This window comes from Malurus melanocephalus, unplaced genomic scaffold, assembly GCF_030028575.1.
Source record: "Malurus melanocephalus ecotype Western Australia unplaced genomic scaffold, MMel_1.1 scaffold_51, whole genome shotgun sequence".
Classification (NCBI taxonomy): domain Eukaryota; kingdom Metazoa; phylum Chordata; class Aves; order Passeriformes; family Maluridae; genus Malurus; species Malurus melanocephalus.
The window spans coordinates 2,491,244-2,519,113 of NW_026623283.1; the positions used below are offsets into that span (position 1 = coordinate 2,491,244).

The 27,870-nt window shown below is 42.3% G+C and overlaps 2 protein-coding genes and 1 long non-coding RNA gene across 4 annotated transcripts; all 3 read right to left on the reverse strand.

The window, feature by feature from the left end:
• Positions 1-4,545: 4,545 nt before the first annotated feature.
• LOC130573132 (uncharacterized) lies at positions 4,546-10,770 on the reverse strand. Its single transcript, XR_008965300.1, has 3 exons — positions 9,330-10,770; positions 8,541-8,568; positions 4,546-5,699 (listed from the first exon to the last, which is right to left on the reverse strand). It is a non-coding gene; the product is annotated as an uncharacterized LOC130573132 (long non-coding RNA).
• Positions 10,771-10,925: 155 nt separating this feature from the next.
• On the reverse strand, positions 10,926-14,645 carry NHLRC1 (NHL repeat containing E3 ubiquitin protein ligase 1). Its single transcript, XM_057365361.1, has 2 exons — positions 12,907-14,645; positions 10,926-11,653 (listed from the first exon to the last, which is right to left on the reverse strand). Exon 1 carries the CDS (start codon positions 14,606-14,608, stop codon positions 13,448-13,450), a length of 1,161 nt encoding a protein of 386 aa, XP_057221344.1. The 5' UTR covers positions 14,609-14,645; the 3' UTR covers positions 10,926-11,653; positions 12,907-13,447.
• A 3,221-nt stretch (positions 14,646-17,866) lies between these two features.
• On the reverse strand, positions 17,867-27,869 carry TPMT (thiopurine S-methyltransferase). 2 transcript variants are annotated; one of them, XM_057365365.1, is made up of 9 exons: positions 27,805-27,869; positions 27,199-27,359; positions 26,302-26,394; positions 25,110-25,242; positions 24,568-24,620; positions 20,599-20,673; positions 19,792-19,877; positions 18,774-18,818; positions 17,867-18,008 (listed from the first exon to the last, which is right to left on the reverse strand). In XM_057365365.1, exons 2-9 carry the CDS (start codon positions 27,336-27,338, stop codon positions 17,893-17,895), a joined length of 741 nt encoding a protein of 246 aa, XP_057221348.1. In that variant the 5' UTR covers positions 27,339-27,359; positions 27,805-27,869; the 3' UTR covers positions 17,867-17,892. The 2 variants fall into 2 exon arrangements, with proteins under 2 accessions (XP_057221348.1, XP_057221347.1); XM_057365364.1 differs by lacking the exon at positions 27,805-27,869 and adding an exon at positions 27,648-27,791.
• Position 27,870: the final 1 nt, after the last annotated feature.

The window sequence follows — 27,870 nt, forward strand, 5'->3', positions numbered from 1 at the left end:
TCACATTGATGTACCCTGAGAAACAGCTGCCAAAAATGTTGTCTTCGCTCCACCAGGTTTTTCTGCCCTCTTGAGAAAGGGCTTTTGCAACATTTGTACCACGACCTGACCACACCTATTGGGCAGCATGCTAACAGTATAATGGATTTCTGGTCTCCCCTAAACCCTTGGCATTGGGGCAGAATAGGAAGAGGGTCATGTTGTAGAGACCCATGAAATCATTAGGTAGATCAAAGAGCAATCTGTGAATTCAGGCAATGAGATGTTTCTCTTCTGGCATTGTATCTCCTCGCTGAACACCATATGGAACCCTTTATATTTCTGCTACCGGTAGCAACTGCGGATGAATGTCTCTCACCTGTCAGAATTTGTTARCTTGATCAGTTTACATGCCCCGTGGGAACTGGCAAGGGATACTGATGGGTCGCTAACCCATTGGAATTGGCTGCCAGCTATCCCAGACGTGCTGATGGATAGATGGGAGATACCGGATGAGAAATGACAGCTTACTGCTTCAGCAATGAGAAAAGATGAGAGCTGGAGAAAGTGGAGACTGATGGTGGGTGAGGGGAACTCACATGGAAACATGGGGATAAAATCATCCGGAGCCATCCTTCCCTGATTTCCCTTTCCCTGTTTTCCTCCACCCAGTATTTTATTCTGATTCTGAATTTTTGAGCTTTACTAGGGCCAGGACTGAATCTTTGTCTATTTCTTGGTTTTYATCTGTTTCATTCTTCCTTCTTGCCTTAGAGCATTTCTGTATATTTGTCCATTGATTCACAGGTCAGCCAAGTGTATAAAGGAAACATTGCTCCTTCCTTTGGACTGTGAGAAGTTTCAAATGCTCATCTTCCCAAGGCACAACACAGGTAATGGGATTTGATGTGAAGACATGCCCATGTCTTCCCATATATCTGAGCAGGAGGATCAATTGCTCTGCTTCATGACGTGGAAATGGAGGAGCGATGCTGTGCATCCAGGTTGATGCCTGAAGCCCTGATGGTGTTCCAGTGACCTCCTTTCTTCAGCAAAGGGTGAGGAGAAATGTCATGGAGCCTGCTAAGAATATCCATCTTGTCAGCAGCATCTCCAGCACATACCTTACTGTGCCTGACTGATGCGTCCTGTCACTGGCACATCTAACTTCATCTTGTGTCACAGAAGCCAGAGAGGAGGAGGAGCTGGCAGTAGTGAGAGYGTGGGAAAGCAATGCTATTCTTTTGGTGCTGAAAGTGATAAAAGAAAGACAAAKTGTATAATTTTATAGAACCTGAAATCCAAGAGATGCTTACAATGAAGGTTTTTACTACTAMATTTAACCCAAGGAGTGCCTAAGATTGACCAAAATAGAAGTTTTATTTGTGTTTCCAAAATTTTGCTGAGTGTTTTTTAGAATTTGAATTAATAKAGAAAACAAACTCTGTTGTGAACCCAATCACATTACAGCATCATCCARTCAGAAAAAGGTAAAACGAACAAACATTGTATAATAAAACCAACAAATATTTAGAAGGATAACAATCTAAATTATTACACTTCAGCTAGGGAAAAAAACAGGAATAATTGATAAATCATAGTGCTAACAGAATAATTGATAAATCACTTTYCATGTTGGGGAAAAAGAAGAATGGATAATAATTCATGCATTTTTAAAAAATAGTATTTAGCACATAGGAAGGAGGCATGGTCATTATGGAAKGGAGAAATATTTTGTATTGGTGGGGTGGGATAAAATCTGACTATATTTGTGACAGGACACAAATGAGTGTCCTGTTATGCAGACAAACTTGATTTTTTCATTGAATAAGGTGCATTTAGAGAGYACCCAGGGAAGTAAATGTCTGCCCATAAACATACACCAGGAACCAAATTTCTGTCACACTTCACTAGGCATTGCAAGTAACCCTGCTGAACAGATGCACTGAATTTACAAAAGAGTGTGAGGGTAGGATTTTAGCCAGTGATCTGTCTGAGGGAACTTTTCAGGCTGCTTTTCCACTTCTTTCTTGCTCCAAATTCAAGCTGGATGTTAGTCAGGCTGGATGGTTGCCACCTCTGTCTTATCAAAGATCTGTTTTGACTGTTTCTAAAGCTGTGCAGGAGGCATGAAAATTGTCCTCTATGTCCAGCATATTTATGGCAACACTCTGGGCCCAGAAAGGGGCTGCAGTGATGAATGCTCTTCTGACACTCAGAAAAAAAAATGAAGCAGTTTGAATTGCCGGCATCAAGAACAAATGCAGAATGTATGCACCTTAACATTATCCTGCCTGAGAGGTGCTGCTCAAAGGTATATAGCTTTGAACAGGCACTCCAGTTTAAACCTACCTCAGCTCTGAACAGAGCTGGCTTTCACTGATGTACAGGCTAAATCTGTTTTTAGGCAGGGGTGATAACCTCTGCTAGATCCTACCTCTTCCTCCATGCTCACCCTGGCTGCTTGAGATCTCACACTGGGATCAAAGGTGAACAATTACAACGAATAAATGTCCCCAAGACAGGTGCAGTTACATCTCCAGCAAGTTGAAACRTTCCTTGCAGTGGGGGGAAAAATATCGAATGGAATTTCACTGATCAGATCCCACGTTTTCTCCCCGCCTCTGATACAATATTGCAATAGCCTTTTAGAAACTTCATCCCAAGATCAGCGTAGTAAATGGAGCTAACCTACCATTGAGATGAGCTGCTCAATTTTCACTCCATGACTGTTACGCAGAGGATAATCTCTTTGCTCCTTTCACTGAAGAAGAGGGGGCAAGGAGCTCTGTTCCCCATCTCCTATCACTTAGAACAGAGAAATAGTTTCAAAATACTCTAATGATCATTACTAACTACAGATGAGAAGTCCTATTAATAGAAATAAATGAGCTTAGAAGCAGAGTAATGCAGCTATAGCAGATAAACTGATGGGAAATAAAAAAGTGRGAGAAGGTAGCAAGGAAACTGATGGGAAGTRAAGAAAATTTCTTTGTATTGCTCGKATACATTTCCYTGCACCCCAAAAGTGTGACTAAAATTTCTCCTGAATCCAAACTAAACCTTACTGTTATCCGGGGAGGGATTGGGTTTATGGCAGGGAATTTAACATCCCAGCAATTGTGACCTCAGATATGAACAACAGTTCTGTCTTCCTCTGACAGCTAGTCGTGTTCTATGTAGCTCACATTCCTTAGTTGTGTAGGAAAGAAATAGTGGATTTATTTACATTTTTGTTGCATTGCTATTGATGTTAATTGTCTGTATGTCATCCCTTTTTCACTTCAGGAAACACTCCACCCCCAACTCAAATRCCTTCCTAAATTTGTTTATACCATGGAGAGCAGGGCTGTGGGTCTTCATCCTGGACTCAACCTGGAACGAAAACCTACATACTTCAGTTATCATTTCAGTTATTTTCTACAGTGAAAGAAGAGGTAGAGATGACATGGTAAAAAGCATGGCAAAGATTCCACCTGGAAAATTCAGTACAGCATGTAAGAAGAGGAGTTCAAAACAGAGCACACCTATTAAAGGGTTACTGAGAGCACTGTAGCATGGTGAACATTATCAAAGAAGAGCAGACTAAAAAAGTTCAGTTTGTTTAGTCTAGCAAAATGAAGACTGAGAAGGGATATGGCTGTTTATGCTTCCTTTCAGGCCAGTCAAAAGCATGGTGCTACTGAAGTTCCAGGAAAAACACTAGGGCAAGAAAAAATAGGTGTCAACTCTTTCATACTGCCCTTTTATTCTGGGCTGCATTAGGAGAAGCATTGCCAGSAAATCAAGGRAGGKGATCCTTTCCCTCTGCTCAGCACTGGTGAGGCCACACCTGGAATGCTGTGTCCAGTTCTGAGCTCCCCAGTAAAAGAGGGACATGGGCATAATGGAGAGAGTCCTGTGAAGGGCCACAAAGATGATTAAGGGTCTGGAACATCTCCTAAGAAGGGCTGAGAAGGCTCAAGGGGAGGAATCTCATCAATGTATAGATACATCTGAAGCGGGTGTACAAAGAAGAAGGAGCCAGACTCTCTTTCAGTGTTGCCCAGGGACAGGCCAGGAGGCAATGGGCACACCCTGAAACACAGGAGGTTCCGTCTGAACATTGGGAAACACTTTTTCACTGTGAAGGTGGCTGACTAGTGGCACAGGTTGCCCATGGAGTTGGAGAAGTTTCATCCTTAGAAAGACTGAAAAGCCATCTGGACATGGTCATGTGTGACCAGGTGGTCCTGCTTGGGAAGGGAAGTCAGACCAGATGGACTCCAAAAGTCCATTCCAATCTCAATCCTTCTGTGTTTTGTCTTGGAACACACTCAGGCTGGAAATGAATTGACTTCCACCCTCAGAGAATGAATGGCTTCTTACACAGAAGACCAGAGGACTAAATTTAACTAATTTTAAGAGTAAGCTTGATTGGGTTAGGTGACATGATAGCAGRGAACTTTCCTGCTGACCCTACCAAGCACATGCCACTATACAGTCTTTAAACATCATGGTGATAATAGTTTATGATAGTGGAAAGGGAAGGGAAAGAAAACAGTTTCATACTGTTAAAAAGTCAGATCACAAGGTCCTGAACTGACATCACCTATCTGTGGTTAATATAACTATTAAGTTATGAAAAGGGATTGATGTTAAACTGAGATTTTCCCCTTTTTTTCCTGTCCATATTTTAGTAGAAATTGGATGCTTTGCTTAAGAAAAAAACCAAACTTCTACAGCTGGTTTGTAACATTATTTACAATTTAAATCAGTAGGCAGGCCCCAGTGAACTGCAGGAAAGGACAACCCTGCCATTATTCCCCCTACCCAGAAAGCTCTCATCCCTCTTCATCTTTATGATTAGGAATGTCTGGTATGCAAGCATCACTCCARCACATCCATGCAGTTCTCTTGCAAGTCCCAAATTGAGATTAAAGGCACTTGTGAGCAGGGAGTTGGCTCATGAACTTTGCCAGAGCATCACTAATTATTATGCATTTGCTAAGTGCGGATGTGTGCCTTTGTACAGGTAGGAAAAGTGAATCTACAGCCTCCGAGTGTCTTCAGTTGGCAAACAGATACTACATGCACCCTGTCTAACACACAACAGTGCTCAGACTCTGTGTTCAGAGGCAAGCTTTATGCTCAGTAGGGGTGAGTGGGAAAGCTGTAAATATAAACAGCCTGATTAGATTTTGTTCCATTTGGAACAAAAGAGCAGCATTCCTGTTGACCATTCTGCAGCCAGTCACAGTCCCCTCATTGGTTTACTTTCTGCTTTGAGAGAGAAGCTGAACTTTGCTGGCTACCATGGGAGAGACTTGGAACTGGGGCCCTGCCCCTGGGAGGAGAAGGAGGGTGGGGAGGGAGGAGTACATYCACCAAGCTTGCTTACTAAGTAAGCTGAGCTATTAACCATGCTGGCCAAGGCAAAATTTCTCCTTACGCAATTACTTTTTAGCGATGCCTGCAAATAAGTGCTCTAGCCAAASGTGTTACCTTTCTAAAGTGTGGGGAAGGAAAGAAGCTCTTTCTTGCAAGAGATTAGAAAGAAGAACAGTACACATCGGCATGTCAGCAAGTAAGAAAGCTGAGTGAAGCAAAGCCTTGAGAGAGGAGGTGGAATTGTGTGTTAAAACACATGGAAGTCAGCTCAGCACAGATCTTGGATCTGTCTGCTGTCTATTGAAGTCATCAGGAAGAAKCACATTAAGCTGACCAGGTTTCATCAGTTCCTGTAGAAGGTAGAAAGGTAGAAGGTGCTAATTAAAGTGATAATAAGGCTCATGATCTTTTATTTAGAAAACAAAACACACCATCACTTCTACTCCTAGTACTCTCCAGAATGAAGAAAACAAAATAATAATCGCATAACTACCACCAACAAAATTATCAGCAACAGATCTACTTTTCTATTGAAAACTGTCGAAGAGTGCCACCATTAGGCATCCTTTGTTGTCATGTCGCTTCAAGTTTTATCCCCTTTAACACATGGCAAAAGCCTTGCTCTTTGCATGTAAAAAAAATAAAATTGAGGAACAGATGGCCTATGGAAGCCTTCAAGCTTCTTGTAGTTTGTATACACCAGCGCTTGATATTAAAACTCAAACCAATTGTAGAAGTCATCCACAAAATCCAATACAGGGTCATGGTCACTGGGACCAGCCTGCTGCTATTGCAGAGGAATAAAAAAAAAACCAACAAACCAGTGATTGCAAGTTAGCAACTTCTGATTTAATTTTTCCCACAGTCACTATTATAAATGGAGCTGCACAGGAAGAGCTGGGGTAGAAGGATTCCTAAAACTGTTAGTCCACACACAGCTTAAATTGTACAATCCTTCACCATCTTCTCTCCTGTCATAAAGTTTGCATTGCTTGTCTCCCAAAGGCATTCCCTGAATGACTTAAGTCCTTTCCCACYATTCATATTGTGATCTGAGGTTTCCTCCCTTTAATCTGACAGCAAAGATGAAAGGCTGTTTTAGAGAAGAAACACAGCAAAACCAAAACATGGACAGAACCTCTGGGGGAATTAACCTTTCTTCTTAAATCAAAGTGGTGAGGACACCACAGTTAGACTGAACAACAGCTAATGAGAAATACAGAGTGGAATGGACTAAGCCAACTGGGAAGAATGGGTAAGGATTGAGCAAAAGTTACAAATAGGAACAAAGTGATTGAAATTCAGAAATCAAAAATTTAGCCTTATCACCAAGAAAATTATATTGAGTTGAGTCAAGCAAAAGGGTGAAAGTCCATTGCTTGATATAGATGATTGATAATAACTGACTTGCACAGCTTTTACTTCTCCAGTGAAAAATATACAAGAAAGACAAAATTTACTTCTGCCTTCAAGGTACACTTTTTTAAGTGGCTGGTTTTGGTTTCTATTTCAGATACACCAACAAAATGGAAATATGTGAAATATARTATCAGCTTTATTTTAATGATAATGCCATCAAAGTACTGAAATGCTTTATGAACATCACAAAATAAATTAAAAAAAGTTCTAATGCAGGGCCTGGGGTAACTTCAATTTCCCTTTGCCATACTAGGGAAGAAATAGTGCTCTTTTCACTTGGTCTGTAAAAGGCAGCATTCTTGTGAAATTAAACACAGTGACTAACTACCCTTCAGCCTTACAAATCCTTTCACAGTGTTCTTGGGACTAGGACCTATGGTCTATAGACCTATGTAAATAACTTTACATCTCTACTACAGTGTAAACACCATAACCTGTTGGCTAAGACTAAAAACCTSCTCTGTAGGATCTGTATGACAAGTTCAGGTATAAGGTCCCCACTGAAGCTGGTTCAGAGTGGGTCTTGCCCCAGCTCACTGGTTGCCAACAACTGCACATGCCAAAAGGGAAGTGTCATACTGAACCACTCAGTCTACAGGACTGTTAGGACCCAAGCAAGGGTTCATTATGTTATGAAAGAATAAATAATAAAAGCAAAATTATTACAATAAACATCTTTCACAAAAGAYTTCTGATGTTGAAAGTCATAATTGCTTATAATATATTCTGAACATGCCCAGGACTTTCAGCACATAAAACCCCAAAGCAGCATTCCCAGAAATTGTCATTGTAAAGTCTGCTGCAGAGACTTCTCCAGGGCAAACCTCTGCACTAGCCTGAATCTCCCTGACTTCAAGCCCAGTCCTGCAGTGGTTATTTATATGGACAATTCCATTTGCAGTACTCATGACTGCACGGATAAACTTCATGACAGAGCAAGCCTCAACTCAAACAAGTCACTTCAAGTAATATTAGCAACAGAGAAAGACTAATACACATATTTTAAATACTTCTGACTCCTTAATATAATGCTGTAAGTTGAGGGGAAGTTGTCAGAAAACTCACTGAAGAGCCCTATTTCCTACCTAATTAAGGACAATGACAGATAAGGGACCCAGACACATCCTTTTCATATTAAAGTGATCATATGTTTTTAATACTTAGTCTGTCGGATTCTTTTTGATAGATTTCTTATAAAGCATATTTTAATGACATGGTATTTCTTCTCATGGTAGTGTCTTAGTCTGTGATAGTAAAAGACACAATTGTTCTTTGTTTCTTACTTTTAATACAAATCAGTAGTAACTAAATACTGGTTAATACTGGCTAATTTCCTTAGCTCATATTATTCATGAAATCATGCTAGGTGAGCATCAAATGGGTTTTACTTTTCATCTATTTATATTTGGAAAAATTCCCAGGAAGAATTACCTCCTGTGATTATGCAGGTACTTTTGAGATCATTTTCTTTGTACTAGAAGTTTTAAGAGCAAGTTTTGATAAAGAACATGTTATCTTTTTTGGGTTTTTTTTTTGGTTGGTTGCTTTACTTAGTATCTCCAGAATTTTCTCAAAGTAAATTCTTTCTTTTCCCAGCTATAATTTTATATCTCTAATCCTGTGTCTTGCTTAAAATTGCCTACCCTTCATTCATTACAAGGCACATAATTATATTTAAAGTATTTAAAATCTTTTACAGAATCTTGTGACAAGCAACAGTTTCCCGGTTTAAAAAACAATATATTCCATGAAAGCAGGATTTGTTCTCTCACCTCAACTCTCTGCCCATGTAGTGCTCACCTGTGAACAAAGAATAAAAATTGCCTACATTAAAAGGGATMTTTAGAAAAAAGCTACATATGTATTTATTCAATTACAGGGAGCATACTTCCCTAGAATGCCTAATTTGCACCAAATCTTTATTTCCCCAATTTCCCAGATTTTTGGTACAAACTAACAGATAATAAAAGCTAAAAGTAWCAGATAGCCCTCCTACGGATTGCCATCTGAAAAGTGTCAAATTGTAGTTGGAAAATCTGTTCAAAAGCAGGTTATTCCTCTGCCAGAGGTAAATGCTAATCAAAAGGCAACTTCCCTTATCATCTTGTCCATTTTCCAGGCTGAAATGYTTCACCTCTTAAGAATGCATTCCCTTTACTGGAATGATGGGTGTGCTCTGTGCTCTGGGGGAGTTCACCCTCTGCTTAAGCCACAGAGATCATTCATTAATCTTTTCTCCTTTTCAGAGTTGATCTCCTCTCCTCCTTTCTATCCTCAGTATGAAATCTGAGTACTTCAAAACAGAAACCACACACTTTTGTGGAGCACACTGGAAGCAATCATCTAGGAATACATTGCGGTTTGGAAAAGTATTAATTTCCATGATATGTAGGAAACACCAAAGGAATTAGTAACAAGAAAATCATCAGTAAAGTGTCAAAACTTCTTCCAAAATCAGGAAGGCACTTCCCAGACAAGAGGGTGATTAAACACAGACTCTCCCTGCTTTATTAAGGTAACCTTGTAATGGGAACTCTGAGATCTAGCCTGAAGTCACTCACCAAAGGCTTCCCTTGATTCTCAGCTCTCTTGTCTGCAGCTGCAGGGCCAAGACCTTCTTATTGTGTTTGCCTCACCAAGAGGCTGGAGCATCAAGTTCAGGAGTATCTGTAAATCTCCTGGAAAGTGAGAAAAAGGTGTAAATGCAATGCATCATTTGCTCCCAGAGAACCTCTCCAGTATTAAAGAGCTTTGAAGCTGTCCAGGAGAGTCAGATGTGTTACACGAAGGAGGCACTTTAGAGAAAGCCTGGATGTTTATGTAACAGTATSAAACAGACACTCACTGTTCTCCGAATGACCTGCCGGCTCTCCTGAGATGCCTGAATGAAGAACGAGGTTTAGAACTTGARAAGTATGTATATTTTTGCTTTTCTCCTGTGGATGCAAGCTGTGACTCACAGGGACTTGTAAACTGTAAGAATAAGCCTCTGAGAAGAGTCAGGGAAAAAAAAATCCCAAACATTGAAGAGAAAGAAAAAATCTTCCTGTGCAGGGTGCAACAGCACTGTGACCCTATGGTCCCAGGGAAGAAAGCTGCTTTTTGACAACCATCAATGCTTTCTCAATTGAAAGGTCTCCTATATTTAAGGCCATCATCCTGAAGGATCTGCTCTGCAAAATTCTTGGTATTTTGGGGGCTGGATGTTACAGGAGATCCTCTCTTCCCCTGAAACAGTCCATGTTAAAAAAATGCTACAGTGATGTTACATCCATGCTTTGGGAAAATATAAACATCAAATTGATGTGCACAGCACTGTGACTGGAGGAAACMGACAAGTGCTCAAATGGACAATGACCAAAATGAAGTATATTTTGCTTTTTTTTTCACCCTTTCTCCCTTATTCATCAATCTGAAGGAAAAAACACCTTCTTTATCCAAAATTATTTTCTTCACAAGCAAAACAACAAATATATATGTGTTGCAGAACATTACCTCAATACACATTTCTGAAACTCCTCTGATTTCTTTAATTATTTAACACTGTAAACATACCCTGATATATTTATATGCAATCTGAGATCTATGCTTAAAAATAAACCAAATAGAAATTGCAGTGTGTGTATGCACAACAGACAGCAATCTCTACTAGGGGCTGAAGACATGACACTAAAGGAATACTGTCCATTAGATTTATTTGGTTTTATTCCAGTGGCTAGAGCATGAGATGCAGAGAATTATGCAAAGGTGGTGGATTTTTTAAAAATAAACTCAATAGTAATTATCACTGAAGCAAATAGACACAGTCCTATGCTTCTTTCTAAATGGAATGGCCACTCTTTTCCAAAGGTAAGCACACATTTAGCTATCTCCATTCCAAGCAAAACCAGTCAGACCTCAAACATCACCTACCTAAGGATATCAGTTCAAGTATGGGCCTTTCAATATTCRTCATCCCTCTCCGAGAACACAAGATTTTCTGTCAAAAGAAAGATTTCAGCTTTACTGCTGCATTTTTCCTTGCACATTGAAGAACTCAGAATTTTTAGTACTTGGTTTTATACAGGTCCTTATGGCTTCTCAATTAAGACATCTGCATGCAATGAATTAAGGCAGAATGTAATGGTATCTTTGATAACAGTGTTGTCCAACACTAAGGACCCAAGCTGTACAGTAAAAGGAAAACAGTTGCATTGTTCACAGAAAAAGCCTACATTTGCTTTCAGTAGGTAGGTRAAGCAAAGGCTGCAGGACATGGCACATGGCCAAAAAAGGAAAAAGAATTAAAATTCTTTTAGGTAGAATAAAATCCCAATAGTTTGTTTTGCTTACAAATCCCAAAATTGAATTATTTCTATTTACCAAAGGAGATAGGAGCAGAATGAGCAACAATGGGAGTTTTTGTAGATTTTAAAACAGTATGAGTCAAATGTTTAAAAAACAGCATTTCAACTGCTGGAAAGTTGCCTACATGGCAGTAGGTCGTAGGAAATTTGCCCATCCATGAGTTCAGCAGCAAAATCAAGCTCCTGGAGCACACAAAGATTTGAGGAGATGAAAGCTCACAGCCCCTGGTTCAGAGGAAAAGCTACTGTGACAAAGTGTTAATTATGTATGAATACAGCATTGATGGCMTTGCATGCATTTTGACACACAGCAGTCCCCCAAAGGAAGTGTTATCTAATTGATTTCATCAAAGACARGCGTTTCCTTGGCATCTAGAAAGGAATATATAATCCAGGGGTCTGCTTCTCTGAGTAAATKTCTTTCCCTACCTTCCAACTGGGCTCCTGCTCAGGGCTGCACAGCTCCTGCTGCACAACAGCCAAGGATGTTTTCTGGTTCTCCCAGAGGCACTTGCTGTTTGACCTGGCAGTAGAGAAGGCTGAAAAATACCAACCATGCAGATCTACATAATTTTCAATAGAAACAAATAGTCACACAACAGGTTCCACAGGATATCACCAAACATAGGAAGAAATCATCTACAGGGCAATACAGAAACGGTGCCGTAACAAAGAAACATGTGATGAAAAAAAAATGAGGAATTATCACTAAATTATTAAAATACAGGAGTGAGCAAATCACACTTTATTGGCAGGTCACTTTGCAATTAATCTTTACAAATAGCTGCAATTAATAGATTTGTTTTGTTTACATACATGTTAACAAAAGACAGATTAACACATTGGCTGAATTAGAAGGCTAAACTGCTAAACTGCTCTAATTTAATGCAGGTATTTGGTAAATCACTGGTGCTGTAATAAATGCAGTTATTGAATGCCCTGAAGTCAGACCAAAAGCCAGATAGTGTTCCTGTGAATTTCAAATTACATTAGTTAATATTAATAATTTCAATTACCCAAAAAAAAAAACCCGAAAGTTTTATGCCATTTTAACCTACTTGTCTCTACCTCAGATAGCATTTACATTTATATTTAACTTCATTTTGATGCTGAATCTTGTAAGTAACCATTTTAGCAGCAGGCAAATGCCTAAAAATGCAGCAGTGACTTCTAKCGGGGGTGTTAAATCCTTCTCAAAATAACTCATATATACCATAATTTCCACTGTGCAATAAGGCAACAGAACTTGTGTCCAGAGTAAAACTGTGAGAATATAATATTACTGTGAGTAAAACAAGAGAATATAAACTGAGTTCAATCTCCTGTGTATTCASAATCAACAAAATCTCATTTGGAAGCGATGAAAAAAATTGAGGCTCACATCCCCCCTTCTCTATTACTGCTTACTAACATTTCAGTTTGAAGTTGAATCCTGGAGTGTGGGGTGCAAAGTGTTAATGACAAAACAGGGACAGGCAGTGCTGAAAACCTCCTACGTGTAGCTGCCTCAGCAGCACAGCCAGCTCAAACTTCCATATGCAGGAGTATTTGTGGTCTAAACGTGAATACTTCAGGGGGCTTTTAGGGAAAGCTGCTCACGCTCTGTCACCACACACTGGATTATCTCTAGGTGAAGGCACAGACATGGGCATTTTAGAGGAAGACAAAGTGCTCCAGTACAACCTTGATAAAGGTGGGACTAAACTAGCAGACAAAACAGTGCCCCCAGAAATGCATTTTCCTGGTATGGAAAAAGTAGTCTTTGAACACAAATTCACTTCTCATAACTCACTCTTCAGTGGTAGCTCCTCCATCACAATGATCTTAGCCAGATTTAGGCAACCTTGAACAGAGGCTTCCAGTTCTCCTGTCATTCTGTCAAGGCARTCTCCTTCCTTGTGCACAATTCCTGGAAACAGTTCTGTCATCCTCAGGAGTGCTATCTGTACTTAATTAAGAACAGTGAAAATCATGTGCTGGGAAATGTAAATAAATGACACATTACTGTCACAGGTGCTGGTCTTTGATTACTCGCCAAAAAAGAACCAAAAACATTTGGTTGTCAAGGCACGGAATAGTTTTAAAATGCCAAATTATTTGTTTGGTTGATTTATTGCTGGCAGGCAATACAGGCAGCTACAGCCAGGTCCTCTCCCACAGGTAGGCAAGAGATTCCATACAAATTCTGCAGGAAGCACGGCAAGTTGGTCGGAGGGTTATTTCACTCATAGCCCAGAAACCACCTCCTCCCTCCACGCCTCCAAACACCAGAACTCCACATGCTTTATGGCCAAAAGCAGCTTGAGCCTGCCGCAGTAAGCATCTAAGCCCATTCAGGTAGAGCTATATATTTTTATTGAATGATCACCGCTGTCTAAAACGACGAGGGAATCATTTGCCATGTAAGCCAGTCCGACAGGATAAGAAAGTCCGTGGCTAATTAGAGGATTAAAGATGGGAAATTCCTCMGGTTTCCCTAGGCATATTACAGACTGGCTGCAGACATCCGTTACTATAACACGACCTTCTTTGTCAAAGGCCACAGCGGTAGCATATATTCTGGAGAGGAAAAGGAGGTTCAGACCGAAGCTGTCCATCTGACCGATGAGCTCCATCTCCGCACTGAATATCTTAAGGCGGGTGCTACCCTTGTTCGCTCCTCGAGCTTTAAGGTGCTCTATTACCACGACAGCACCCGAGGTCTGGCAGACTGCGACCGCTCTGGGGCTGACAAGCCGGGACCGGATCATCTGGCACTTCTTTAATTCSCCCCTTTGGAAGTCGGCCGTCAAGCGGTACAGCGCACCTGCCTCCGCGTCGGTCAGGATTACTTCGCTCTYGGGGGTGGCATCCAAGCCCCAGGGCAAACAGAAGCCTTCCCGGACAGCCAGGACTCCCCTTCCCTCAAAATCGAAGGCCTTCACGGAGCAGTCCCCGCCGTCGGTGACCACCACATGCCCGTCCGACGTGACCGTCACATCGAGCGGATAYTTGATGTCATTGCCCGCGTCCCCCCGCTCCCCGAACCGCCGCAGGCAGAAGCCGCTCGGCCCCAAGATGTGGATCCTCTTCCTGCCGTCGTGTGCCACTGCCAGGCGGCCCGACCCGCGGCAGGCCGCCACCCCGGTGGGGTTCAGCAGCGACCCCCAGCCCCCCACGCACAGCCGCAGCCCGAGCCCCGCGGGGACCGGCGCCACCGCCCCTCCGGCGCTCCTGCCCAGGGCCGAGGCGAGGCCGCCGCCGGCGGGGCCCAGGAGCTCCAGCAGCTGCAGCAGCGGGCGGCACTCGCTGGTCTCGGCGGGGCCGCAGGGCCGCCGGCAGAAGGGACACTCCAGCCTCCGGCGCTCGGCGCCGGCCAGGGCACCCACGCAGCCCCGGCACAGGACGTGCCCGCAGGGCAGGTTGAGCGGCCGCCGCTGCTCTTCGGGGCCGTACGGCTCGAAGCACACCCGGCACTCCAGCAGGCTCAGCTCCGCCTCGTCCTCCGCCGCCATCCCCGTCTGAGGAGAGCGGTCTGATCCCCGGCACCGGCCCCGGATCCCCCGGATCCCCCGGATCCCCCGGATCCCCCGGGCCCAGCGGGGCGGGCGCTGAGCGCGGCTGAGGCGGCTGCGCCCCCTGCGGGCCAGCACGGGCAGAGCAGCGCTGCCGCCGGGACTGCCCTGCCGCCCTTCCCGCTGGGACCGCGGAGTGTCCCTGCACCCACCACCGCACCCATACATCCATCAGGGTGCATATAACCACCGGAACACTCACATATCCAGCATTGTTCAAATAGCCACACTTTCACAGAATCACGGAATCAAGGAAGATTATCTTGTTCAAATCTCCCTCCCATGGGCAGGGGGGAGGATAGACCAGGTTGCTCAAAGCCCCATCCAACCTGGCCTTGAACACTTCCAGGAATGGGGCATCCACAGCTTCTCTGGGCAGCCCGTTCCAGTCTCACCACCCTTCCACTAAGGAATTTCTTCTTAATATTTCACCTAAACCTGACCTCTGTCAGTTTTAAGCCATTTCCCCTTGTCCTGTCACTATATGCCCCTGTAAAAAGTCTCTCTCTAGTTCTCCTGCAGTCCCTTCAGAGAAAGGAAGGCTGCTCTAAGGTTTTCCCAGAGCCTTCTTTTCTCCAGGCTGAATAACCCCTGTCTTCATAGGAGATGTGCTACACCCCTCTGAACATCCTTATTTMATTGGATTTCTCCTGCTGTTTTGGGAAACTTCAGGAAATACAACAAAAATAATTACACTCATCACGAGGAGACACATTTCTCAGACAGGCAAATACACACATCTTGTAAGGTGCATGGGCAGTATGTGCTCATTCTGCAAGGTGTATTTACAGTGTTATTCTCAGAGTAATTGCAGGGTACACACAGAGAGCCAWCTTATACATCCTAAAATGGCTTGTYTGGCACATGGCATTGCTCTTGCCAGGCTGTTGCATGCCTGGGAGTCCTGAGCAGGACACCACAGAGCATGTGGCAGCCTCGTGCCAAGCGCCTGGCCTTTTGTGGCTATCACATATCTGGAAGTCTGAGATAAACTTCAGCAGCTCTCATGTTGCATCAGGAAAAAACTATCTGGATTGAAAAGGAGATGCTTTAACCTGGTAGCTGCAGTACTCACCAGGAGTGAAAACAAAAAAGGCCAGCAGCTCACAGTTTGCACTGGCCCACTGGCTACATCCTCTCTCTCTGTCAACACAGCCTTGAAATATGAGTATCTACAAAGCTATACTGAGTGGTCCAATCGGCTGTAGTTGGGGGGAATGCTGCACTAAAACCATCAGACACACTTGCAGCTCTAGGACTAAAACATTCTAAAAAGCCCCATGGCTTTTACTTGCCTTCTATTCTTGACGAATTATGATATACTACATTGCACTCATACCTTTCCTTTCAAAATAAGCTGCAAAGGGGAGAAGTTCCCATGCTCTGTCACCCTCAAAGCAGAGAAGYTTTTTCTCATATTCAGKCAGAACTTCCTGTGTTTYRGTTTGTGCCTGYTGCYCCTTGTCCYRTCCCTGAGTACCACTGAAAAGTCTGGTCCCATCCTCTTGTCAACTGCCCTTAAAAATATTTGTAAGGATTGACGAGTCCCTTCTCAGTTGCCTCCTCTCGAGGATTAAAAAATCCCAGCTCTGTCAGCCTTTTCTCATAAACAAGATGCTCCAGTCACCCAGCCATCTTTATAGTCCTCTGCTGGACCCACTCCAGGATGTCAAAGGCTCTCTTGYCCTGAGCAGCCCAGAACTGTACACAGCACTCCCCRTGTGTCCACACCAGGGCTGAGTWRAGGGGCAGGATCACCTCCCATGACYTATTTACCACACTCTTCCTAATGCACCCCGGKATAACATTGGCTTTTTTGCCCASAAGGCCACASTGCTGGCTAACTCAYTGACCACCAGGACTCCCAGRTCCTTCTCCACATAGCTGCTTTCCAACAGGCCAMCCCCCAGCCTGTGCTGRTGCYCTGGGTTTTTCTYCCCCAGCTGCAGGACTCTGCACYTGCCTTCAYTGAACTTCACYAGGYTCCTCTCTGCCTGGCTCCTGTGCCTGTCCAGGCCTTGCTGCATGGCACAATAGCAGTTTGGTGTGTCAGTCAACTCTAGTTTTGTATCATCAMCAAACTTACTGCAGGTATGCTTCATCTCTTCATCCAGGTCATTGATTAATAAACTGAACGAGACTGGACCCTGTACTGACTGCTGGGAACACTGCTCATTACAGCCCTCCAACTAGACTGATCACAACACTGAGCWCTGCCACTCAGCCACTCCTCAATCTGCCTTGCTGTCCACTAACCCAGCCTATTTCATTTGGTGAATCCATGTCAAMTACTCCTCATAACCTTCTTCTCCTTCACTTCTTCTAAGAYTAMATCCAGGGTTGTTCCAAGGATGAAGGTGAGGTTGATGGCCTAAGGTTTCCTGGGTTCTCCTTCTCATCCTTCTTGAAGACTGGAGAGACACTGGTTTTCCTCCAGTYCTCAGGCACCCCTCCTGTTCTCCGTGACCTTTCAGAGATGATGAAGGGTGACTTAGCAGTAACATCTGTAGCTATCTCAGCACTCTTTGAATTCTCTCACCATACAAGTCCTGCTGTTTTGCCTGCCCACTTCTGTGCTCTCAAATGAGGAAAAAGCACACTTGTGAGCAACTGCCAGGACATTTTCTACCCRTACTCTCCCCTTTACTGTTGTCCCGTCTACTTCCCTCCAGCCTTTCTTGCTTGATGGTAATCCCCTCYTGGCAGCTGCTGCCTTGCCTTGCCCACTCATTGCCAGCTCTTCACTTGATGTAATTCACAGAGATGGAGAGAATCAACTTGCAGCAGCTTCCCACCTCTCTCTGCCCAGCCTRKTGCAAGGCCAGCACCMCCWAAAACARTGYTTGAACYRCAGCTGCCACTGCTTCCAGGGCTGCCACTGCTTCCAGGGCTGCCAGCTGACGAGGCCAACCTGCAGAGTGCCAGGCAGACAGCATCAACCAACATTAGCTGAAAAGCAACATTAACATTGCTTTCATTCTTTGCCTCTCTGAGCTCTCATGATTTGAATTTATATGGAAGAAAAATATATACTTTAGTAATGGTTGTTTGTACATGGAGTTTAAGGAAAGCTGTTCACATCTCAAGGCAGTAAAGGCAGCTGTGTAAGAGAGCTGACTCAGTAAAAAAAGTGGACAAAAAGCCTAATTTAAGAATGTCCCATTTTAAAACATGAGATATAAGTAAAACCAAGATTGGAGGCAAGTTATTTTAATTAATTTTAATCAAGCTATAAACTTGAGTATATATAGCACCTCCAGRAAATAATCTAGTCCCCATTGTCTATGCCTCTCTGAGAAGTCATCAACTTTCTCAAGACAATTAATTTCACAGCAGTTGCCTGAAAAGGAGGTAAGAAAAAMAAATTAGAGAATGATTAGCCAAAGAAAAATACAAACTATCCAGTAAAAAAACTAAAAATCTTATCCACAGATTTCTTCACAGTCCCTAACACAATGACACAAATGCACTGGGGGAAACTTACTGTCTCTTTTGCACTGGGATTCAACTGACCACACCAATGACTCACTGCACACAAACATTGCTAGAGTCTCAGAAAGTTGTAGATTTAAAAGTGAGATATTACAACACATCAGGATTAAATTCCTGGCATAGCTCCAAATTTCATTATTTTGATGGAGTTGTACATTTTTAGCATTTTCTTTGAGTGCCATGTTACTTTTCTGCTCTATCAAAAAAGTACAGCAGAAACTACAGCACTGGTAGGACTCGTATTAAAACCAGGGCAGCTGGCTGATGAGGTGCAGACAAAGACAAAATGGTCAAATGGGAGTCAGACTGCAGCTACAGGATTACTGAGTGCAGTATGAATCCTGGGAGAATAAAAAAATATCAAAGGCATACAAGAAACTGTTTGTCTCTTGGGTTTTCTTCATATCTTTGAAGAACTTTTTCAGAATTTTCCTCAACAGCAAAATCCCTGTGTCTAAATGGTATTTATTTTTCTCCCTATTTTTCAATGACTCCAGCCCTTAGATAAGAAGCAAATGACTGCACCACTCATCACAGGGCAATGTAGAGGCATATAAACATCTTTATGCATTTTGGGAAAAGAAGCCTAAGTGTTAGCTGAAAATTTACTCACCAAACAAACTTTTAATTTCACTTTCAGGAACATAAAATGGTGGGCCTGAAAGAAAAGGAATTAAACCAATTAGAAAGGAGACATGGGAAGAAGACAAAATTTACACTACAGTAGGAGAGCCAGCCCCTTCGCTCACAGCACCTGGCCTGTAATTGGGCCCCAGGGCATAGCACCATCAGCAGGAACTAGAMAACATATCCAGGAACTCATGGCACCTTGGTGGGCCAGACAGCTGCAGGTATTAYTGCTGCTTCATCTCTTCTTGCAGCAGGGAATCATGAATGTGACATGGAYACACTCTCAGTGTGCTGTGTGAATCCAGTCTACAGTCTCTTTACACTGCAATGGCATGATTAAAGCTAAAAGCGGAACAATGTGAGAGGGAAWGCAAAGAATTAAACCACTGTTGTCTGTGATAGCAAGACCTATTTTTGGGGGGAATAACTATGCTGAAGGGCCCAAAAGAAGCAAAAAAATCTCTTTCTTGTGTGAGTTATTATTAACAAAAAATCTGCACACTTCAGTACGTAATAGAAAAAACATGAAAGGMAAAAATACCTTATGACTTTACAGAATTTCACCTCTTTCAAGGACATTCAGAGCATGGTAGTGGCTGACAGAGAGGCACAAGATGGGCAACAAGTTGGGTTGCAAATACTGGACTAACAGCATGAAGCTGATGTTCTTGGGAGTGTTTCAAGCTCCCAAAGCCAGACAGGATGTTTTTGAGTGCTCACACTTCCAGCTTCATTGTAGCAGCCGCACTTACAGTTTCATTTCATTTTTAATGTACCATGACCATCCTCAACCTACCCKTAGCATATCTGAATGCTAGAGAAAAAACAAATTTAGTCTCAAGCCTGGTCAACATCTACACTTTTTAACACACATTTATACGGGTGTGATCAGCTAACAAAGCTGTGCAGATAAAAAACTTGAGGAAGATACTAATACATCTACTATATCTATACAATTTGTATTAAAGCAAAATCACAACATGAAYGTAAAAAGTTCTCACCTTTGTGTTTGTTTGGATCATATGAAACTGTAACAAGGAGATAAGTAGAATTTTTCTCTACTAGGCTGATCATCAAACTGGCATAGCTAAAAGGAAAAAAAATATATTTTATTATTTTTGTAAAGCATTTAAGCATAGCATTCAAATATTCAACAAAATGCATTTCTATGCAGGCAGAATTTGAACTGAACTGCACAGATGACTAAGCAAAACTTAGTATGAATTTCAGGAGCATGAAATTCATGCTACACATGAAAAAYATCAAATAAATGTTATATTTATTCCTCATAAACAAGTGTTTATCCTTTTTTTGCACAGTCAACACAAGATTAACAGATAAACTGAATATTCATCTGTCACAGTCTAGAATGCAGTACACATTACAGTACTGATCTTTTAAAATTATTGTGAGTTGAAGATTATGTATCTAATTAAAAAATCTCGGGAGTAGGTTCAAACTAAATTGACTATAGGCAAGAGCAAAAATTTGGAATCAAGGAGAATGAGGAGAAAAAGAACAAAAAGAGAAGAAGATGCCCAGGTGAAAAGGAAATGACAGAATTCAGATGACACTTGCAGCTCTGCTTCTGCTGGGYTGGAACAAACCACATATTTTCCCACCAAGAGGCATAGCAGTTTCCTGAAAGAACTTCACAAATCTTAAGTACAGCACTCTGCAATTGCAGGAGATGCTTGTGGCAGAGAAGAAGTTGTGTAGGTTGATCCTGTGACTCATCAACAAGTCACAGGATCAAAAACTTGTCATTGATACATYAGAGAAAGACAATAACAATGCAATTTACTAACCGTTGTCTGTCACATGGATTCACGGCTACAAGAGCTCCTCTGTCCCAAACCCCATCAAACTTGCCAACTATTGAGCTATAAAGGAGATAAGGAAAAGTTTTAAAGTAGTAAAAAGGCCCCTTTATCCTTATTCAGATACTTTCTTGTAGTCACAAGGACTCTGCAGCTAATGAGGCAGATTCCCCACCACCTTTTTGTTATGATGCAGCCTTTTCATAATCCAAACAAATCTGGAACTCAAGAAACCCTCCTGGTTCTTGGTCCTGCTACGATAGCAAAGAGGTGCTGGAATTGGTCCCTATTTCCCCATCACTAGGAGGTGCTGAGATGTAGCAGGAAGGAAGGAATGTAGTTTTTAACACATTTGAGCTACAAGTCTGTAGTGCTCAGTAATCACATCCTGCTGTCTAACAAGCATGCAGGATATCAAYAGTTCTTGACCACCTTCTAAAACCCACACGTGATTTCAGATGCAGGCTAAGGAGGATGCTTTGTTGCTTTACTGTCATTGAACTCAGCACATCCAGTAACTTTAAACACCTGAATTCCCAGCTACAAGCCCAGGACAGTTAGCTTCAGCTTGCAATTAATTTAATGCTAGAAAAGCTAAGTTACACTGCTGCTTGCCTCAGTGAAACATTGCTGCAGCACTGGTTTTGTTTCTGGATATGCTGGCAGATGGCTTCAGTGACCACCCAAAACCTGTGAGTGGGCAAGACTGTCAAGAAATGCCTTTACTGATGAGTGGGCAGTCAGGGAGACACAAAAGATAAGAATATTCAGGGGACAAGGAAACGCCTTGGTTTTGGTAATTATTGAAATAGAAGGCCAGACAGTAAGGTAGTAATAACATATATCGTGCATTTTTAATGAAAGTTTGAATGAGTTAGAAAAATGTGACATGGAATTGTGCAATACCCTACTGCCTACTGGGCAGGTGTCAGAGTCCAAYTGCATCACCTCTGTCTTCATTTCTTGTGCTGGTTTTGGCWRGAGTATTATTACCTTTCTTCACAGTAGCTTGCATGGGGTTGTGTTGGATTTGGGCTTGAAATCACATTGATAACACATTGACAATTTAGTTACTGCTGAGCAGCACTTACACAGCACCRRCACCTTTTCTGCTCCCCACACYGTRACACCAGTGAGTAGGCTGGAGTGCACAAGAACCTACAAGAAACTGGGTGGGAACTCAACCGGCACAGCTGACTCCAAATGAGCAAAGGGATGTTCCAGACCATCTGGCTCCATTCTCAGCAATAAAACTGGGTGGGAGGTTGGTGGATGGAGGCACTGCTTGGGGACCTGCTGGGCATCAGTTAGTGGGCAACTGCTTTAATTTGCACCACTTGTCCTGCTTTTATTTTCCTCTCTCTTTGGTTGTTCTTCCGTGTTGTGGGGTTCTTTTTTTTTTCCCCCTTACAGCTTAAAACAAATTCTTTTTAATTACTAAACTGTTCTCATCGCCATGCATATGTTTCTTTGTCACTTCCGCCCTTTTGATTTTCCCCCATCATCTCATGATGGGGGGAATGAGCAAGCAGCTGTGTGGTACTTAGTTCCCAGCCAGAATTAAACTATGAGAACTTCTCTCTGTCCACTGCTATTTTCATTGCAATGGCATTGCTAAGTCTCTGGCATCTAACCTACWAGCTGATCCTGTATTTCTCACTCTACTGTGATGAAACACGGTAACACTTCCAAGTGCTGACTTCTTTCAAAGTTTGCCAAGTCTAAGCATCTAATTTAAATAACCAGATTTGTAACTGAAAGGAGATKTTTAAAGAGACAGTTAAGCAAAGGACATGCAGGGCACAAAGGAAAGTTTAGTGAGGCAGGTGACAAACTTGATCTTCTGAGGGTTGGAGGCAGTTCTCTGCGTAGCTGAGTCTGCTGTATGACCTTAGGCAAGCCACTGAGGTTTTCTGCACTTGGTTTTTCTTTCCAACTTCAATCTGGTCTAACTGGAATGGTGGCAGTGGTTCCTTACAAGCATTTCATGTACTTTACTCCCCAGCAATTTCATCAGGGCCTACAGGCATCCTGAGCTGCAGGCAGGCTCATGCTCTGGCCTCGCCCCAGTCCTGGTCTCCTGGCTGCCCAGATCTCAGGACCTGCTAAGTGTCTGGGTGCTCCTTGCCTCTCTGCACATCCAATTTCCTTCAGAACACAATGAAGCCATGAGGAAAAGTTCAAAAAAGGCACACAGCTGTCTTTCACCCTGATGTGGAGTCAGGATGAAGCTAAGGTATTAGGAAACGCATCCCTTGGGTGTACCTTTCACTGTATCACACTGCTATATCTTTATATGGCATTCAGCATGGKTAAGGTATTACTACAACTAACAAAATTCACATGAACCAGAAATTCATGTATCTACAGAAAGCCCACTGGATTGAAGAGAAAACTTGTGTATTTCTATATCCGCGTATGTTAAATAGTTTCAGTTAATGCAATTCTTGATTTTTTTGGAAGTCTTGCAGCCATAATTGTATCAGGAGGTACAATGATTGTGTAATAGAACTGTTTTACATATGTCCCAGAATTCCCAGAAAGAGCAGTAATTCCTGTTACTCTTTAACTAGTAAGAGTCTTTGAAATGTCTCATTCTGACAAAGGTCAGGAGCACATCTGAGTTTTCTTCTAATGAATGCTAGGCTAATGTAGATCAAAGGAACCTGTTAGTAGGCCAGCCTCGGCAAGAGAGAARTAAGTTTAATTTCCATAATTACTGGGTAATTAATCAAATTGCCTGCACACAGAAACTAGAAGTGTGTGTGCATTTTTCTAGTCACAGGTATCTGCTGAGTGCTGTTGGGAATACAGTTCATTCTGTGTCCAGAAYGTCTATCTGCCAATTTATTTTGTGGACAACGAAGTATGTACTGGATCCAGTGATATGCACTGAAATTGTCACTAATTACCCAGTTTTGTTTATTTCAAAGTATCATTCTGCCATATTGTGATGGAACTTACACGTTCCACWACACTACTTGCTACAAAACTTGTGATTGAATTTTTCAAAAATTTCTGAGAAATTTAAGCAAYCCCTGGGCAACTCATCAACTCACAGCAAGAAGGATTTACAGGGGTCTACACTGTAGGAACTAGCTACACTGGAGAGCCAAGGTGAGGAAGAAACCAGGCAGTATYTACAAAGTCACATTCATATACAGCCCATCTGGTCAACACTTTGCAGGATTAGTTACATACACACTATTCAAACCAAATGGAGTCACCTGCTACAGCAGAAGTCTTAGTCATGGTCTATTGTCTGAAAGACTTTGGACTTTAGTAATGAATAGTTCTTTTTCCAGTGTTTTGGCAGATTGAAAAAAGATCATATAGTAAACACTGTGTTCTGTGTCCTGAACTACCCATTGCACATGTATATGTACTAGTTCTGGAAAGCCAATTGAAGTAAATGTTAATTCTTTACCTCCTTCTTACTGATGAGCCATGGAACAAATCCTTATGCCTGACAGTTGTTTGTATGAGGAGCAAACAAACACAAAAAACTTCACCAAAATCTTATCATCTAGGGAAAAACACATCTGAGTAGGAACTGAAAGAGGAGAGAACTATGATGCTAAGACATCTCTGGATATATTCCCTTTACTTTTTACTAAGCTACTCTGAGTAAGGGATTGTGCTAGAGTTTTGCTTCATAGAATTAATCAATAATGTTAAAGATAATTCRGTTTTACTGGACAAGCAAACATGTTCTTTCACTGTCATGGCTTGGAATAAGAAGCCCATTTAAAGATAATTAGTTGTCATCCTTAATGACCAACAATGGAATTACACTTTTGTTGGAGATCAGCTATTCACATTTCTCATACAAGTTAATACAAGCTTTTTTGACAAGACCTGACAAATATTTATCTAATTCAAATAAAATAATAGTATTGGACAGTATTAATACATATTCCATTCTGGAGAATTGTAAAACACAATGAGTATTCCTACCTGGACAAATCATAAATACTGCAGCAATAGAGTGAAATGTTGCCAGACGTACTCTACAATAAAAAGCAAAGGAAACAATCCTTATCAGCAAACTATCTTTAAATATGCACTCASAAGTATCTATTTTTACTACCTATCTTAAAATACACCTATACACTATTTAAAAAAGAAATTTAAAAGATACCTTCACATGTAATGGAGAAAACCWGTGAAAAACATTTTTAGCTTTAATTTACTGAGCTAACTCTTCTGATCCTCTCCAGAKAGGTTCTAATCTATCAAGGCATGCAACTGTCCAGCTTTAAGATACATTCCTTCAACATTCAGATCCTTCACTGTCATAAGAAGGCCAAAGGAGAAAGTTTAGAAGAATAATTTCTCAGTCCAAAAGTACAACTCAGAGCTTCCTTTCAAAAGTCTTCAGAAGAGATGAATGATTACCAGTAAAACAGAGGTGTAAAAGCAGAATTACTTGTTTGCTTAGTTATGTCTTCATTGCACGATCAACCACACCAGATCATTCCACAATGTAGGAGACATACCTGGAACATTTTTGCTCCCAAAATCTCAGGGACTGGCTCCTCGCAATAAGGCAGACTGTGCTCTGAAAAAAATTCCTTCACTGCTTGTTCRCTGACTTCCACACCAATAACATTGTGTCCCATGTCTGCCAGCCTGCAYCAAAAGAGAGAGGTCCCAAGTTTACGTGAGGCCCACAAATGTAGGCAAAATGTGTATCTCCCATGCATCATCTATTCATTAGGCAAACCCTAGTTTTAGGATGACCTAATATGTCTGATCCTGACTTTCTGAAGTGTTCACATTGTACTGAACACGTCCCTCCCRTGATCTGAGTTTAAATTAGCATCAATCAGCATACAATTGACAATGCTTTATTTAGATCCAATGAATTATTAATTTATTCCTACTAAATAGATTAAATCAGAGGTAATGACACTGAGAAACAGTCCATTTCAGAAAAGAACTGTGCTCTGAACTGAGGTGACTGAGGCTCAGTGTCCACTCAGCTGCCTCTGTGGCTTGGCAGGAACTGGCATTGAGGGAGGTGCAGTAAACTCTGCACTGCTGCAGCTCAGCACAACTGCAACTCTATGTGTCAGAGCCCACAGTGAGCCTAGAAAGTAGTTACTGTGATAAAGCCTGGTAGCTGAAGCTAGCTGGATTACTTGAGGATGCAGTTCAGTTTTTGGTTTGTGCTCCCTCCCTCCCTTTAAGAAAAAACACTGGCTTATATAGGCCCTAATTATAAGTACAATCCCCCCAAAAAAGGTAAAAGTAAAATGTGAAGTATAAAAAAGAGGAAGTTACATTTAGCCCAAATCATTTAAATTTCCAGAGTGACATGCCACGTGGTCTCTTGAAAATGTCGGGCACAAGTGACCTCACTGCAAGCAATTTAAACCAGCATTGCTACCAAAAGCAGCAGTGGCAAGGGCACAGCTTCAGCTACTCTGTCCATCTAAATACAGCATTTCCCAAGCTGAACTTGGGACAAAYAGAAGGACTTTCAGGTTAATCCTTACTGATTCCATTTATGCTACTACACAAAACACCAGCTTCCTCCTCCCTTCAGCTTCCAGTGAAGCTGTTTTCCTACCAGCGGAGAGGAGAGGCAGCACATTTCCATTGGCCAATATACAGTTGGGAATTCCCCTTCTTCYTCCCTCCTCCCCACATCAAATAAGACTTTTTCTTTTATTTTYTATGTTTTACCATTTCATCTCTACTGCTTTACCACAAAGCGGGAAGAATATCCTCAATCCACTCCTGCCATTTAGAAGAACATCCAGATACTTCCGGAGGAGCCTGCAGAAGAACAGAAGTGTTTCACTTAGCTCTGTGAGTATTTGTGCTGACACATGAAAAGCCAAGTGCTACACACCATGCCAGGTAGCACAAAAACTCTATGATGGCACATAGGTTATTAGCTCAACCTGCTTCATGCCATTAGAAATAAAGACATGAAATAAAAACATTCACCTTCCATTTACATAGCAAGAAAATAAATTTCACGTAATTCAGAAATTAACACATCTCTGTTTGTTCTATTTTCTGTTTGTCTTTGCAAGTAAACAACCTAACCMACCCACCTCTAAGAGGGCCATAACAAATTTTAAACAGAATGATTATTAAACTTCTGTATCAATCAAATCACTTCTACAGGTMTTGAAAGACTATACAATCAGGTTTGCTCTCTTAGGTCCTTGCCTTTAGCACATGGTTGTTGCCCTGATACCCTCTGCATTGTTTCAAGCCCCAGTTTAATAACATGTACTATAGTGCAAAGCTTCTCCATCAGAAAATTTAAGATTTTCTAGCTAAACTATCCAAGCTTTAAGGTTTAAAACCCAATTCAAGAATAAAAGCTCTAAATTAATTTCAATACTTTCTTTTCTCTGTCCTTTGACAAATGTAGGTCACAAAAATACCTGTCACCTACCTGTGACCTATTATTTAAAAAAAAAAAAAATATTTTACTTTAAAGCTGTGCCCATGAAAGATAATTTGCTTTTTGCAAATATTACATTTTCAATTAAAAGTTTTTCGAAAGAGCCAACTCACTTATGGCATTTCTTAAAACAGCTTAGGCAAAAAAGTGAAGTCACGTACGGATGCCCTTGTTCCTTGTGAAACCCGATGTTACCCATTTCCCATTTTTGTAGCCATTCCTCCTCTGTMACGACTCTCTCTTTCTGTGATCCAACATCAAAGTCTTCGAGGAGCCCGGATGCATCCGCTGAACGGTCCATGTCTTCAGGGAGTGCCTGGAACTGGGAAAAAAAAAGGGAGAAAAATTACGCCTACCCAATGCATAGTTTGGTACTGGCTCTTACTTCCTTGAATCGGACAAAAAATTTAGTAGATCTCAAAAGGCCACAATTTGATGCCAGCTGCAATGTAGCAGTACCGAACGCGACAGAGCACTCAGTGCACTCTTGCGACTGATGGCTTCGGCGAGACCCCGTTTCCCGGGACGAAGGCGGCCGAACGCGCCCTGTCCAAGCACTGCGGGACCGCCGGTGACCTCCCTTTTCGCACCCATCGGGAAGCCCCCCTACCCCTGTAATCAAAGAGGGAGATGTCGACACTTCTCTGGTGAAACCCGCAGGCAGAAAGCGGCTGCTCAGGGCTGGGGTACCCGGGGGTGACCCGTGGCGCTCAGCACCGCCCCCTCCCCGCCCCGGCACCCCCGCCCGGGCAGCGGCACCGCGGTACCTGCGCGACCGCGGCTCCCCGAGCGCGGCGGGGCCGGGGCGGCGCCTCCCCGCCCTCCCCCTCGCT